This window comes from Limulus polyphemus, unplaced genomic scaffold (genome assembly GCF_000517525.1).
Source record: "Limulus polyphemus unplaced genomic scaffold, Limulus_polyphemus-2.1.2 Scaffold1863, whole genome shotgun sequence".
NCBI classification, from domain to species: domain Eukaryota; kingdom Metazoa; phylum Arthropoda; class Merostomata; order Xiphosura; family Limulidae; genus Limulus; species Limulus polyphemus.
Genome location: NW_013667473.1, coordinates 58,998 through 76,847, shown reverse-complemented (window position 1 = coordinate 76,847; position 17,850 = coordinate 58,998). Strand labels below are relative to the sequence as shown.

General features: G+C 34.9%; 1 protein-coding gene across 1 annotated transcript in view; it reads right to left on the bottom strand.

Moving 5' to 3' along the window:
- LOC111087199 overlaps positions 1–17,850 on the bottom strand; it is a gene marked incomplete at its 5' end in the record, with an annotated part of 183,551 nt that overhangs the window by 118,035 nt on the left and 47,666 nt on the right. The window contains 6 exons of the mRNA XM_022393042.1: positions 1,516–1,606; positions 7,997–8,112; positions 9,840–10,082; positions 10,956–11,178; positions 11,590–11,686; positions 12,441–12,522. Coding sequence (XP_022248750.1) covers positions 1,516–1,606; positions 7,997–8,112; positions 9,840–10,082; positions 10,956–11,178; positions 11,590–11,686; positions 12,441–12,522 — 852 coding nt within the window. The remainder of the gene's footprint in view (positions 1–1,515; positions 1,607–7,996; positions 8,113–9,839; positions 10,083–10,955; positions 11,179–11,589; positions 11,687–12,440; positions 12,523–17,850) is intronic.

The following is a 17,850-nucleotide window of genomic DNA, read 5'->3' as shown; positions in this document are numbered from 1 at the left end:
TATCTAATATTTTTACATGCTGCTAGTGAGAGAACCTGTTGTTAAAATATTTGAATCCCACCACTGGTTGTATCATCTACATAATATCCATATGGAAAGGACTGAAAAGAATGGAAATATAGAAATAAAGCCTGTATGCATATTTAATACGAAGTTAATGTTCAGTGAGGAACTTACTCAACTGAATAATTAATTAAAAATACAGTAGCAGCAAGTTTTACAGTAGAAAATTTTTTGTTTCAATATTAAAATAGTTACAAACTTTTTGATGATGATTTTTTTGCAATGTAATGCTTACCTGATGACGACTCGATACTATGGGCCAAAATATTGTAATTATTAAAATAAGAACTTGTCTATTGCAAATGTTGCTGTTATGTTATTTTGAATTAATTTGTGTAAAGTTGTTTTAAACTTCAGAAAGGTAACTTCTATGGTTTATAGCTCCTCCCTACAAAAAGTAAATAAACTGGAAATTCAAATTTAGTCTCAATTTTAAATAGACTTAGGTTATACATACTTCATCTCAGATTACAAGAAGAACTATGATGCTGTTGAAAGCTCATGTTTCATGATACAGAGGAAAATGCTATAACTTATTTAATATGCTACAGTCACTGTTAGTCTTAGAATAAAAATATCTTAAGTATTTAGTGATATTTGGAGGAAGGACATCTCACCTCTCACTTTGTAATTTTCAGAAAACTGTGTACTGAAATATTATACATCATTAGTCCTAATAAAGTTCTATACTGTGAAAACTGATATTCAATTTTATAATAGTAATCAAGTTCGACTATTACTTTTTTACCATTATAATATTATTTCTATTGATCTCTCAAGTATAAATGAAAATATTCCAAACATTATACATCATACAAGAAGGTAAAAGATGATCATAAAGATGTAATTGTTAATTTTCTAAAAAATGGACATGGTAAAGTGTCTTGTGTACTCAATAAATTTTCAGAAAGATACTTTAACTACTAGGATGCAAATTTTGCTAAGAGTAGCTTGAATATCAACTGAAGGCAGCTGCATAAAAAACAATTCAGTAACTATGTCTCTACAACCTTTCACAGATATTAGTTTCCTGCTGTGATTTTAATAATTCAATACATTAAGACAATTTGCAATCCTAGTTCAAAAGTGAATATACTGATCTAGTAATTGGCATCAACAGTTAGTCATGATATTTTTCAAAATAAAATACTTACACCAAGTAAAATAGAAAACTAATACACACATATAATGGTTTGATCTAATGACTGAACCTACAAATAGGCTCTAAATACTCAGGTTACTGATAAATATGAAAATTAAATGTCAGTAGTGTTATAATGCATAGATTGAAATAATAAATCATATTGATATCAATATAGGTTTATGGAAATTATTTTCCATGCAAAATCACCCATGAAACACCACCTGTTCAAGTTTCATTGCATTTAGGTGTATTTAAAAATAAAAACCAATTATAATAATAATACATTCAAAGGTTCATTTAGAAAATACCTCATTTAAACTCTTGTAGTCAGGAACAAATCCTGAAGGCATCTTGATATCAGCCACAACCATAGATGGAGAAGCAGTGGTATTTGTACGGCTAAAAATGTGTATTTAATCAATTCTTAGTATATATTTCCAATGAAATGAAAAAACATTAGTACTTCTAAAAATATTTAACTGGATTATATATCTCAAGCTAAATGTGCAATACAAGTCTTATCTACAACAAAAAAAGCAATTAGCTACTTAGAATAACAGTACAATTCATGTTTATTAGTATAAAAATGTTTTGAAAACAAACCAATTAAATTTGTTCAAGTTCCTATATTTTTACTGAGGAAAAAATTTCACAAAATATAGTGTTACATTACTGTTATTTTATGATATTCCAATTTCGACAAGAGATATGCAGTTTATTTAGTGACGATAATGTAAACTTTACAAGTTTATAAACTTTTTTTTTATAAATTTGCAATGGGTGATGCTAAACAAGTCAACACAGAAAATGTGCAACTATTTTGTTGCTAACAAATAACTTTTGAAATTTTATAAGAGAGGCATGGAAAAGTAAAAAAACTCAATCAAAAGTCTCTAACACTGGCTCGTAGTGGGGAGGAAAGGCGGGAGAGTGTGAGAAGTGGTAAGTATTATTGCAAATACATTTTAGATTTAAGAAAATGTTAACTTCCAAAACATACTTACATCCTCTCACACTTATAGCTAGAATCCCACATTGATAAAGTGGAGGAGTCAGGAAGGACATTATTCATACAGAAAGCATCTGCATAGATCATGGGTGTGTTCATAAAAGATTGGCACCCCAGTAGAGGAATCACACTAAATCCAGAATAGGTATGTACTTCACCCAGAACTTAATTACTGTATTGTGGTAGGAATTTTACTTGATTTGTTATCACTATAGGCCAGGCCCTAATCAGATAGCCAAGGTTCTACTATTCAGAGTTGGAATTAAATGGCCATGGTCCCTATATCCCATGTTGGTAGCTAGGGCAGTTGGACTGCAAAATAAATATGTATACTTATAAGAGGAACCCAACCTGTAGCCATAAAGTGATGTGTTCCAAGCTACCAGAATCATGACAAGAAAGTAAGCAACACTGAAGTGGACAAACCTTCTCCTCAACCTGAAGAAGTCTGAAAGGCAACACTCCTGGCTGGGAATGATAGGATTTTGTATGCTTTACTCACCCTGAGAAAACAGAACTCATCTGGGCTGAAATTATGAACACTCATCTTCAATCCCTAACCGGTGGGCAATGTAAATTCCACTTGTCCCCAGAATTATGGGTAGGTTGTGGAACAACTGTGCTCAACCAAAGGCCAAGGATGGGACAATTCTGTGTTTGAATTACGAGGAGATAGTGGACTTTCTTCCGTGAACAATGAATTGAACCAATATTGATCAGAAAGAAGGGCCATGTTCAAGCTAACCAGATAGCCAAGCATCAAATTTGAACCAGAATTATGAGTAGACTCCCATGTAGGCTGGTGCCACTCCTACCGACATATGGGAAAAAGCATCCAGGTACCCAAGTAGGAGGGCACCCCATTTTGCCCTCTTCTTCAAGAGTGGAGGAATTCACTCTAATGCTCTGGAGGAGAAGCCTCTGTACATCATCCCAGTGACTGGAAACAGGTGTGATAAGGACTCCCTACCTCTACTAGTAGAACCTGGGGGTAATGCACATTGAGTAGACCTGAGGAAAAGTCCTCTGGAAACAGTGCAATGGGTGAACCAATTTCCCAAAAGTTTTAAATGCAAACCGACCCCAATTTATTCAATCCAATGATCGGCAGGGACAGGCAGCATTCTCTTATGCTTTACTCATGATAGTTCCTAAGTAGCAGTCCAGCATAGCATAGTAATACCAACTGATCTGGTCAGCCTCTAGGTGGTCTTATGGAACACCTCATTTTTACAGAACCTGTTGCAAACTGTATAAAGTATATTGAATTAGTGGTTGGTAGTGCAGAATTGGTTTGATAAAAGTACACCTGCCTGGGCAACACTACATAGTGGGATCCTGTGAAAACAAGTTAAGGGACCCTAAAAGGTAGCAATGAAAATACTCAACCTTCTATATAATCTAGCAGAAATGGTTCAGATAGCTAGAGTGGGTAGGGAAAAATACTCAAATGAAGATCCTGACAGATCATGAAAATAATGTGAGATAAAAGTATTAAGGGAGGTCCATGTACCAGGCTGCACAATGACCTCCAGTGGGTAATTTGACGGGACCACTAAGGATATACAAGTGTGACAAACCTGATTAGACATGACTTGCAAAAGATTCCACACCTTTAGAGAGAGCCTAGAATAAAAAGTTGTTGTCTATCATCTCTAAAGACATTAGTGCAGGCAATAAAACCTCCAAGACCCTCACTAAACATGACAATGATTTAAATCTGATTGGACATAAAAGTAAGAAATAGTGATCAGATGAATAAGTGAAAAGGATTTATCCCTTTCCCTGTCTGACAATGTCTTGGGGAAGAAAAACCGGCCTGAAGATGTAGATAGAAAGAGAAAGCGCTCTGTGGACAAACAGTGCAAACCACTCTGACCCGGTAATGTCTGTAAGTCAGCCACAATGAAAAATAAACCTTCAGTTAACAAGGATATATGGCATATAAGAATTAGGTCACAAACAGGTGTTGGAAAGGGCATGTATTGTAACCTCAATATACCTGTTAGGTAACTGGAATGATCATTTGAGATAAATGACATAAAGTGACTTGAGGAATCCGGAAAGTACTGGAGACTCAAAGAATATTTAGTCACAAGTATCGATCAGTAGTCCATAAGGCAGCCTTATACAGATCAAGGTTAAAAAACAAGTTATGGTTGGCACTTCTGATTGAAGTGGGTTCAACCTCCTCTCAATACACCATTATTGACACTATTAGTGAGAAATGTGTCCATTGTGGGATTAAGCAAAGACTGAGACAGATACATGGCAACATTAGAAATTCAACCCCCTTGCCATGCAAAGGACTGCACAAAATCTACTTCTGAAGCTTCAGCTTATGGATAGCAGGGTGTACTATGTCAGATCATTGCTGCCTCTATGGAGATGGCATAAGAAATAGTGGAAGAGGTGGACACTCTGTAAGATACTGCAGAAGCAGAAACCAGGATGGAGCTGCCAATTTGGTGCTATTAACAGCACCCGATAGTGGGTTGGAACAAATCATGTTTAGTTGTCTGGGTAACATATGAATTGGAGAGAAGTCTTAGAGTTGTAACCTCAATCTGTCTTGATGGAATGCATTCATTGCCAAAGCCCAAAGATGAGGTGCTGTAGACCAAATTGCCAGTAGGTGGGTGATCCAATGAGAGGCCAACCCACCAATCAGAGATGCAAATTGAGAGCCAGTCCAAAAGAACTTTGCGATGCAGCATCTATTCTGTTGGTAAAATCTGTTTGGATTGAGTCAATTGACCTGTTACCACAGGCATCACCCATAGAACATGGCAAGTTAGTAGGGTGATAAGATTGGAAAGGTCCTGAGAAAGAAGATCCGAGATTTGTAAACAAGTAGCACTGGACCAAGTACTACCTTGGTGAGAAACACAAGACACCTCTATAGAATTGTCAGAGTGAAGCCTGACGATTTTCCCAAAATAAACCTAGACCATGAAGCATTACCTTTTGATTAATGAGAAGGACTAAAACATTGTGTAGGGAAGCCTCATCACCCATGTTGGTATATGCACCCCATCCCAGTGCAAGGCATTTGTGAAAAGATGGATCTCTGGACAAGGTGGTGGTAGAGGAAACCATATCTTAGTAGTGTCCCAACTTAACAGCACCTCAAGATCGAAGAATGATCCTGACTAAGCAAACTGGGGAATCTAGTGAATTGATGTTTATGATCACTTGGTTGCATAAAGACCATTAAAAGGATCTCTTGTGCTCTCATCCCATAGGCATGAAAGATGCGAGTGTTGCCCACATTCCCAGAAGAGAAAGAACCATCTGTGCAGTGGGAGAAGGAGAGGTGCTTCCTGTTCCACAGCGTTGCATTGGATGGGAGTCAGTCGAGCCTGACTGAGATACGGGATGAAAAATAAAAGATACCCAGACTAATGACACATTGAATTGGAGCAAGAATAGATGTAGCCCTGAAAATGAAGCCTGCCTTAGTTGTTTCTGAAAGTATAATCAGGATGTTATGTCCTGACAATTGATGAGAGGGTGCCAGCAGTAACTAGTTGTCTATGGAATGGTGTGTGCACAATACAATGGAATGGAGGTGATGAGAAAAAAAACCTCAGATGATACAGCAAAACCCATGTGAAGCTTATGCCATCTGAATGTAAAACCTGGAACTACAGTACTTAACCATTGTGCACAAAAAACACCAACAGTGGTGGGATGCCACCACTATGGTAATGTGCAGATAGGAGCCGACTACAAAATGTCAACTCAGACTGAGGAATGAGTAACTTATGAAAACTGGAGAAATTAGGTATTTATATAGATGAGAAAGATAGATTACTGGATATCAATCTCCCGTCTTCTTAAGCTCACCACTGTCGGGAATAAAACCCTGGAAGAACAAGCACGACTCTCTCACCACCCCCAGACCAACCAAACTCTGATAGCCCTAGATCTCAGTTTCAAATCCCAAGGATCTGTGGGAGATGGAAATACTACAGGTTGGGTGGATAATAATGGTGAAGATGTGAACCGAACGACTAATCTTGACTCAATAACCTGTAGTGCTCCTGGATCTGTGGTTAATGTAACCACACGTCCAGAAATTCTCGGAGCCAAACTGCCACAGACTCTGAAGTAACACAATAATCACCGAAGTCACTGGCAGTGATCCGACCAAGCATCGGAATTTGTAGATATAGACAGAATCTATTCTAAGTACCAATGTACTGAGGGGCTGAATTTGTGAGTCGGGACCCACCAACAGGAGAAGAATTATGGCCCCCTGCAGGAGCCAATGAAACTCAAGATGCCAACGACAACTGGGTTGAATGTATAAGCCAATAATTAGAGCAATGTGCATGCTAAATATGGTTCCAGCTCATCATCAATGAAGTTGATGATCCTGAGATTCTTCCAACAAATTGAAGTGAAAGGAAAACAAAATGTTAGAGTTGTAAGTCTGTAGACATTAGGGGACATTGATCTATTCAGGTTAACTACAAACTCTGCCTTAGAACCCTAAAATGTGAGGAGCAGATGTATTATTTGAGAGTCAGAAAATGCTTCCTAGCTGTGGAATGCTAAATCAAGAAGTTCCCATAACTGTGTCAGGTAAGGTATAACTGTCCCTTCATGTAACTGAGAAGTAAACCTCCCTGAACGAACCACAATGTGCATGGATGGAGAGAAAACTAAAAATTTGCTTCCAGACCTTTCAGCCTGCAAGTGAGGTGCAGGCTCAAAAGTAAATAGGGAAAGACTAAAACATCACACTTGATAAAGAAACTGAAGAAAACAAATTAAAGGCAACTTATCCCAAAGTGGCCTCCTTTTTGTTTTTAAATGTCATTTAAAGACTATGTTGATTACCAGTGATTGGAACAACATTTAGTCTACAAATTCACCACTGTCCTACAGGGAAACTGAAAGGCCAACAGACTAAAAAAAGATGCAGGAAAAAACGAATTTATATTCTCTTCAGAATGTCAATGATCACTCTCAACTGTAACCTCAAAGCCCCTGGAAAAACACCACAGGGCCGATTATATGTTTCCATCTCACTGTGAATAAGACCACTGATAGTCTCAACCGAGAGTGACTCTATCCCACCCACCCCACCTCCCCGATTGTTCTGCTACACTAGATATCAAAGATTGGATTGGAGAGAACTTATTTTCCTCCATGCCTGAAATAACAGTCAGAGAATTCATACCATAATTAGGCTTGCCAACTGAAAAAAACAACATTTTTTTTTGTACGTAAATTGACTAAGTAACATGGAGAATGCTCAAAATATCTCTGAAGAATCATAATACTGGGAAACCCGTTAGTGACGCTTTATTGATAGAAAGTGACAACATTATCTGAAGGAGGTGCTTATATACAGTACCAGGATATAAGTTGCCTTGTCATAGGTGGAGAGTGCACAAGCTAAATATCACCAAGGGCAATTGAGTGAGGTATAAGTGACAGGAGCAAGTGAGAAAAAATCAGACTAATGCTTAGATGGGCAAACCTGTAATTTTCACTATGTAAATTATAGATAAAAGTAAAACTAAATGCAATAAATACCAATATATAAATAGCATGAAATATAAATATTTCCAACTTCTTGATTGAAAAGTGATATAATAGTTTCATTACATAAACACAGCATACAAAAACAGTAAAAACAAATATATTCACAAAACTATTTTAGGAATTGATAAAAACATATACCAACACATCTGGATATTTTTTATACATACTTATGTATTAGAATGCAATACAATACACTATGGAATTTAGATTACATTACTAACCTCAAACATAGTGTCAAATGACGTTTTTCACATTGCCCTAAACCAGTGTCAACACCAGAAATCTTAATGTTGAAGCTAGGTATAGGTTCATCAATGTTGAAGGATTCAACATTAGTCTAATATAAAAAAAAAGTAAATTATATTTTTTTACATAATCATCCAAATGATATAAAACTAAAATCAAATGGAAAAGAATAAAAACAAAACCAATATTTTACATTTGAGTAAAATTCTTATTTAAATGTTATGTACTCATTTTAAGTTGAAATGTATTCCACACACATGTATTGAACACTTTCATGGGCAAAACATCATTATCATGAAATATAAAATTATTGTTTTTGCTCCAAAATTAATTACTGATATTATTGTAATCTTTGCTTGCAAAAAGTACAAAAATGCATCAAATAAGTTTTACTTTTTAGCTACATTAAACAAAATAATTTCATAATCTGAACTAACTTCTATTGTGATCTTTCATTTAAAGAAACTTGAGTCAAAACAATGATGTTTATTGATTAACGTGTGCACCACATAGCTTGTTGCATTTACAAATTGTTCGAAGTCAGTGGTAGAAAACAATTTAGTAAAAAATGCAAAATAAATAAATGTACATTTATACAAATGTATAAATTTTAAATGACTGACCACATTCACAGTTAAGTCAATAAACAATAGATATTCTAGAAAGCGTTCTTGTTAAAGCAGTGATCATTACCATGACAATCAATATGAATCAGCAAGAGATTTGCTTGTGCAACTTAAAATTAAATTAAAATCAATATCATGTCTTTATATTATATTGAAAATATTTTCTTTAGTTACTTTAGATTTTGTTTGAAATAGATTTTCCATAAGGTAATTGAGAACATTGTCATATGATCATAAAATAAAATATAGTTAAATTTTAATTACGTGTTATAAATAAATGTTATATTTAATTAAGCAAACAACTTGAAATAACATGACAAAACCTATATAAATTTGTATTATTCAGTAAAAATTCTATGTGGTGTTTGAATTTTTTTTTTACTTCAGGCCTGGAGATGTATTCAAGTTTAAAAAGATGCCTATAGTGGAGTGTTTGCTAGACTATTAAAAGACTGATGATGGACTATTATTGGAAATTTAAATAGCATTCAAGATGCACTGATCTAAAAGAAATTTGTATCATTACATCAACAGTTTGACAGCATTTTAATGAAATATTACCTAAATTGTGTAAAGTACAAAATAAGAACATTGTTTACTTTGTATTTTCTAGTCTTCTGTCTTTGTGATGTCAGTAACTAACCAAACTTGTTTCCCTTTACTCTTGAAGTAATACAAACATTAATGCATTATCATCCAAATCACTGCATATAATACATCCATGAACAGTTGTCATATGGCAGAAGCAGCTGATGACAGCATCACGCTTATTGTTTATGACAGCTTTTCAAATGACATGCTGTATTTTTAATCCAGCTGTTTATAATAAAACCACAAAATACACGACTTCTAGATGCACAGGTGTCTTTGAGTTTTTTTACCTACAAAATTTAGAATGGTCAATCTTAAATATGGAAAAGCAGGGTCCATTGGGTTATTGAATCTTCCCTCTTTTTCTGCCTGAGTTCCAAATTATTATGATAAATATGATAATCACAATAATCATATGACAATAATATAATGAGAAAAACAGCTGAAAATGCATATTTTTCATACAAATACTACTATGAGAATCTGTTTGTAAATGATAACTCTACATAGTTATTTATAGCAACTTAAATGATTAAGAAAATGATACAGTGAAATAACAAAGTTTATAAATTGTAATTACTACTTAAAATATCATGCATACTTCAATTTGAATATTCCTTGAAACTATATCTTCAAAATGTTTGTCAGACACTGATGTTTTGTCACACTGACTTTTATCTTTGTTAGACAATGCTTTCACAGATACAATGGCTTTTCCTGGGGTTTGGCCTTTGACCTTGAAGTTGACTGTCTTACTTTCATTACCACAAACACAAATAGACTGTGTAGTTTTACCTTGTGCCTTCAACTGCTCAGAGTATTCTGATGTCAATACCAATGTTAACTAAATCAGAAAAAAAAAAGTAACATTTAGAAATACTACACTAGATATGTTTATCTGATAAAACTGCAGTGTTACAGCTTGATTAGTTTTGTATGGTGGAGGTGTTCAGATAAATGGGCTTGGAATTGAATACCAATAACAAATTTCAAACAATACTTCATTACAACATTCCAATCATCACAGGGAACTACAAATTAATCTAAATTACATTTTATATTAAATAAAACACTAATTTTCCAAACCTCTTATAGTTCCTTTAATAATTTATTTTTTCTAAATGAGTTCATCCTGACAGTTTCAGCCAATTCAAATAATTTCCATTAATGAAGAAGAATCAATAACATTTTACACAAAACTAACATTTATACATGGGCTATTTCTGTAGAAGAATGAAGTTTATTCCTGTCAAATAAAAAAAAACATAAATTATTATTCGAAGAACAAAGTATTATAAACTGATATAAACTTTAAGATAGTAGCATGAGCAGGCTTATAATTTGACATATACTGTAATATCAAGCAGTTTTATGTACTAACCCTGAAGAAGCTGCAAAGGCAAAACATCAGTTAAAATAAAAGTCTTCTTATAATTATCTTGAGTATAAAGGTCATATTTTTATAATTTTATTATCAAAATGTGTAAATCCTTCCAATATACACTACAAATTCTGAGATGATAAACTCAATTTGATTTCTTTGGTCTGAAGTAGAATTCAATCAGACTAACAACAACATTTATTTCAAAGTACTCTCCTTTTCTGTCTTGCAATATTTGCTAAGATATTCATTAATTGGTTATTAATAAAAGGAAATCAGTAAATATACAGCTACTGTACTAAAAAACTAAATTTTGTAAACAGAATTATAACTTACAGGAAGGCAATCAGGCAAGTAATTGTACACGAAAGATTTCAGCTCTACACTTTCACCACTAACTATGGAGTATGGAGTAGTAAGGCCCAGATAAAATGGTTTGTGAACTTCAGCACTGACGAATTCACTAATTCCAATGCCAGAGATATCACTCAAACAGACAGCATTTGCACTCCACTTAGTTGTTTCTTTAGGAACATTGTGATGAATTTCAGTTTTTCCACTACAAAAGATGAAATTTTATAACCAATACCACAACAAATGTATTTGCTCTGAGAACATGACACTTTATGAACGATAAGCAGATGTGGATATGTTTAGAATTGTTTTATAATCAACACTTCTAGTTAACTGACCCTGAGAAGTTTTAGAACAGACATACTCATAGATCTACAAATATGGTCTCAACACATTTATAAAAACATAAACATATACAGAATAAAAAATAATACACTAATGTTTTTTATAACTTGATATATTCACTTTGGTATAACTAACCAACTATAATTTAGAAAGACCTTTAAAAAAACCTTTAAAAAACAATATTGCCACTTCCATGAAAGGAAAGGAAATTCCTTAAAATATTATTTTTTCTATAATTGATGATTCAGAAACATTATAACAAGTTACTTACTTTACTTGTACCAAATCCCACAACAGAGTTTTGAAAAAATGTGTATTTAGGTTTTCCATAGCTGACTTATGTCTATTGTTATAGCTATTTCTTTTACCTGCAACAGTTCAAATTTACAACATTGAGCAAAAGAAATAACATCTCTACATGATCAAAAATATTCCATCAAACATAGAAATTATTAATGTCAATTTTAATGTACTATTCTAAAAAAGTAAAGAAATAATTTACATAAAAATTAGTTATAATTAATAATGTCAATTTTAATGTACTATTCTAAAAAATTAAAGAAATGGTTAACATAAAAATTAGTTATAATTTATGAATTTAATAGTTCTAAGAATATTTCAAACTTTTGAAAATATTTTGTCAGCATAAATAACTAAAAAAGGATTTTAGCGTGACAAGAGATGCATCTAAATATATACCAGGATAAATTAACTTATGGAGACAAAAAATAAAGAGCTTTATAGAATCTCCAATATAAAGTATATCTATAGTTATAATACACCAGTTTGTTTTGTCCTATTATATTTCATTTTCATACATGTTTATGATAAAGTGAATATAACATATGCTATTTTATATAAAGTTTAAATCCACACCAACAGAACAACATCAAATTTAAGTGGAAACTATTTTCAACATTTCATGTCCTTTTCAGTCCCATGTTGGACTCAAGAGGATGGATGATATGTCAAAACTAGTTTCTATTTATTTTAGGTATTGTTCTGTTAGTGCAGAGTTAAACTTTATTGTAAACTACTTTACACAGGAATGTGTATTTACCTATTATTATTCTAAAACTTTCAACTAAAATATGTTTAGAATTAAATAATTTTTTTACATACCTACGAGATATGAAAATTCATCGGAACTAATACAGGGTTTAGTTTCCAAAGTTAGATCTGCCATCACCAAAAAACCAGCATCCTTCAATATGAGTAAACAATAATTAAAACATGTATTAGAGTTATAATTTTCCTACACTGAAAATATATTTTTGACAGGTACTTACATATTCTCACATATATAGCTGTTCCTGTTAAGTGCTGCCTTCTATATGAAAACATTTTTTGCATGCCACAAGCTTTGCACTCCCACACATCCTCCTGATGCATGTGACTCCTTCTATTCGATTTTACTACGCTATCACTTTGAGTTTAGGCAGAAAAGGAAACACTGGTTTTCAGTGGGGAGAAAGGATGGGAAGTGTGAGATGAGGTAGGTACCTATCAGAAATATATATTCAGTATAGAAAAATTATAACTTCAAATATGGTGCAATACCTCCTCTCACATATATACCTAGAATCCCACACTGAAGAGGTGCAGGGACCAGTGTGAGGGATAAAAAGAAGAACACCTTATACTGATGATCCTCGTAATAAAGAATCATACATGGGAGAATGCACCACTTCTGTTCCAGGTATACTCTTTGCCCAGTGTGAAAAGAGGTTTCATAGGCACTGGCAGAAAAAAATTGAGGAGCACAACCAAAAGGGAGAAAAAACAGTTGGATTGGAATCTGAACTACATGATATCATAACCTCAGTCCCATTGAAGAGAGACTGTAGATGAATCCTCTACAGATGGTAATGTGGGGGAAAGCAAAACTGGATGTGGTCCAAGGTGAAGAGTGGCTAGGTTGCGATAGACCTTATGTGGCAGGTTAACTCCTATCCAAAACAAAGCGATATCGGAAATGTTACCTCGAACCATTGTAGGAGGAGGGTTCACACTATCTTCACCTCATGTTCAATACAATGGTTTGGTTTGTTTGTTTTAAATTTTGCGCAAAGCTATGCAAGGGATATCCGAGTTAGCCATCCCTAATTTAGCAGTGAAAGACTAGAGGGAAGGTAGCTAGTCATCACCACCTACCACCAACTCTTGTGCTACTCTTTTACCAAGGAATAGTGGAATTGACCATCATATTATAATGCTCCCATGGTTGAAGGAGTGAGCATGTTTGGTGGGACGGGGATTCAAACCCATAAACCTCAGATTGTGAGTCAAGTGCACTAACCACCTGGCCATGTCAGGCCTCAATAGAACAGAATTTTATACTGTGCAAATCGATCCACAAAATGGGCACATGTGCACAATCCACAACTAATTAGACATCTGGGAACCCAACATCCATATGATGGCAGTAGGAGATGTACCCCTATGGGAGGTCACATCATATTAAAACTCAATCTGAGATGCACCCCACTGTGTAACAGCAACCTCAGGCTGTGAAAACTCATTGAGGTGGAGCACCAGAGGGGGAACCGTCGCCTTCTTCAACATTATCCTCCTTGATTTGTGTGATAATGAAGCAAATTAGTGAGGAATAGAAAAAACACAGGCAACACATGTGTGAGGACCTTTGATTGGTCCCACTTAAAACTCAAAACCATTCACCAAGAACTGATATTCATGTGATGGTAGGATGAGGGATCCCAATTGAAGGGGTAACTGCAATGAGACAGACCAATTCCAAAGTAACATCATCTCCTCAGACAAGATTGTACAGCAATGAAGCTCATCACAAACTTCCACATATTACCACACAGAAGTCGGGAGCAACATCAATCCTCGGAGCCCACCACACTGAGATGGAGCATATTTACAAGCAGACTTATGCAACATCATCCCCTCAGACAGGACCGTACAGCATTGAAGCACATCATAAACTTCTGGATGCCACTGCCCAGAAGTGGATTGTCCTTATAAATGATATGCAACCTCACCCTTAGGACAGTCACTGAAACCAGGTGCAACATCAACCCTCAGAGCCCACCATTCAGAGATGGAGCACATGAATGGAGGACCAGCATCATCTACATCAGCAGAACGCCACTGCCCTACTCTCAAATGAATGGATGTTGAGTATTTATTTATTAGCATTAGATCACATTTAGGAGGTAACCTACATTGTCCACCATCCAAGCGGCTCGAAACTGGAAAGTGGCAATGACTCCAATACTACATGAAAAGAACATGGGGGAATGAAACATGGTGGACAATCTGGAGGAACATCATAAACAGTGCAACAGGTGACCATGAAAACCGTATTTATAAATGCAGACTGCCCCTGATTTATTTAGTCAAACGGATGGCAGGGATGGGGTGCTATTGCTTTCTGCTTTACCCATGTAAGTCCATGGGTTAGTATTAATGAAGCAAATATATCATGAGGGAAAAACATATTAGCAATCTTTTGGAACACCCCATCTCAACAGTGTATGTTATTGGCCATGAGAATATTGTATTTTCTGATGGCATCATGGCCATACAGTGCAGAGACCAAAATGAGGAAACTGGTAATTGAGGAAAGTGGCAAATTCATTCAGTTGAGGAGTATCACACTATGAGCATACCCACCATGGGATAAATATTTTTCTGGTATCAAAAGGTGATCCACCACAAAATTGAAAACACCTGGAACATGATATGCCAGGAGACTTATCCCAAGCATGTGGGCATAAAAAAATATATCTAAAGTTTGACCCCAAAGAGAATGAGAACAAGTACCACCTTGGTGGTTGATATAAACTACCACTGTAGAATTGTCACAATGGATCAGGGCAAGTATATTCCTGAAAGTGATCCAAAGTACGTCTTACTGCCAGAAGCTCCAAGGTGTTAATATGGTAAGATCACTCGGTGATAGGAGGAAGAATAATAGGAGAATCCATGAGATCCAGAACAAGATTTCATTGGTCTTGCAGAGTTCACTGAAGAGACCCCATATGTGCCCGACTCAAGGGGATAACAGTCTCACATCTCCAAAAGTGATAGAACCTTGCAACTGGTAATAGAGGGGAGAGAAAGCTCCATGAAATGGAGTTGAAGAGGAGAAAATTGGGCCCAACTGAGGCGGGAGTTGAAAAAGATCCCCAAGTGGACAAGATATTGGGTAGGGGACAGGAAAAACTTCTCCAACTTGATAATCCAACCCACTCGATTATTTTATACACAGTTTTATAAAAATGAAATTGTTTCCAGTCTCCAAATTCTTAAAATACAATAACTTACTGTACAAGATAAAAAGTGGTAAACAACCCTGATGAAACTTGAAAACAATCTCATACACTCTACATGTTTCGACATATACCACTGCGTCATCCTCAGGAGTATAATGTTTTGCAAGAAATAACACTTATTTATACAATTATCAAAACACCAATTTATATATTAAAGAATTTCACATCATCTGCTGACAACATTTCCATCAGGTTCATCATCCTTATTCAATAATTTAAATTTACTTTTTTTACATTTGATTAACTCAATAGATTCACATATATTCATGCCAATTAAATTTTCAGGTTGTGCTAAAATAAAAAAAATTCCCATTGAATTGTGTGATTAGTTTCACTAGCATGTTCTACTAAAGGTAAAATACTAATATTATTTTTGTATATCGAAAAAATATTTATTTGTTTTTAAATGTTTTTCATTATTGAACAAGATAAACCAGGTATATATGGTAGTACTAAACATTCTTTCAACGAGTCAAATGTTACTTCTCAGATTCCACACATGGTTCCAAAGTTTCAGGAATATTACCCAAAACAGACCATCGAGAAAATGAGCCATTCACAAGTCCCGAAGGCAAGTGGATGATAAACAAGACAGCATCCTTCCCCAGAAAATCCCAACACCATGTGTAAAGAAATAGAGCCAAGAAGGACAATCACCACCAATGTAAAGGCAAGGAGGGAGAAGGTATCCCCCCCAAAAAAAATCCCTCAGGAGATCGGTGGAGTGCCTCAGAAAGGTGTATGGTGGGAAAGTATCACAGAAGAGTCAGAAGGATAATATGAAGGCAGGAAAACTTGGCCTGGGATAAAGAGACAGGATCGTCAGAGTCAGCCCCATAATGGTTTTAATGATTCTAACTGCTGAGAGTCAAGAAAGGAGCAATCTGATTGATGGTAAGACAAGGCAAACTGATCCATGACCCATGGAGGGTGAGGCATGCTAGCACCAGCTCGCAACTGAGAAACAAAATGCTCAACATGAACCCCGACATCAGGAGAAAGAGGGAAAACAAAATACTGAGAGAAAGGGGTGTCATGTAATAATGAAGGTACAGAATTGTTAGAAATTGGGGAAATGAATAAAATGGAACAAACCTGAGAAATCATGTTTAAAAGGGATGAATTAGACCTAGCAGATTCCACAGGAGAGATGTGGGAAGGCACAGCATAATCGGGAGGAGGAAAAAAACTGTCAAAATCCTCCTCATCATGAAGAGATTTGACAGGTTCAGGAGGAAGTCAAGCACTGTTGGGAGAAGAAGGACAACTCACATAATGTTCAATGTTCAATTAAGGACAAAAATTCCTTAGTGAGTGAGTTCCTCTAACCAGAAGCCAGTATAATTGTGCTGATAGCAGGTTGCAGAATCTCCGAAGTGGTAACATTAACAATGTAAGTTATAACTGAAAACCTTAAAAAATAAAATGGTAGTAAAAGATATAAATGATCTTTCCACTTCATATAATGATATTAAAGAGAAAAATGTCTGGACTATATAACTGCCTAATGGGTGATAGTTCAGTACAACGAATAGAGGGAGTCACATGCATCAGGAGGGTGTGTCACACTCCTCTTCATGGAGGGTTGTCGCATAATGATTTGCATGCGAGATAAAAGAAAAAAATAAAGTTCTGTAGATTATTAATATTCTAAAGCATGGTTAGTACCGTAATTCAGCACAGTAAATGTTTAATCCCAATTATCTGTTACATAAAATTTTGTAAATAATCATATGAAATGTCATTGTTGTATTTAAAAATAAATATATGCAATATTTTCGTTTGAAAAGTTGTTTAAAATAGCAGTCTATACAAGAATTGTCACAGTGAAGCATGTTTGTAGTTTGTCAATAAGCACCTTTATTCCTCTGTCCTAATTTGATGGCTAAATTGTTGAGTTTGAAGTTTTTAAATGTCACAATTCTTTTTAATATAGGGTTTAACACTAATACTTAGCTTTGTGAAAATTGTTTTAAAGTTTTGAAAAAAATACATTTTTCATTATGCTTCTCAAAACTCATTGGGGCTTAGTGGCCTTGTTTTAAATTTTTTGCATAAAACTACACAAAGGGCATACCCATGCTTACCTAACATTAAACTAACAGACAACAGGGAAGGCAGCTAGTCAACAACATAGTTTTAGTGTCTTATATTCAAAATTTTATTTAACTATTTTTTGTTTATGTTATACCAATTAGTACAGCATAAAACCTGAGCTAATAATCAAC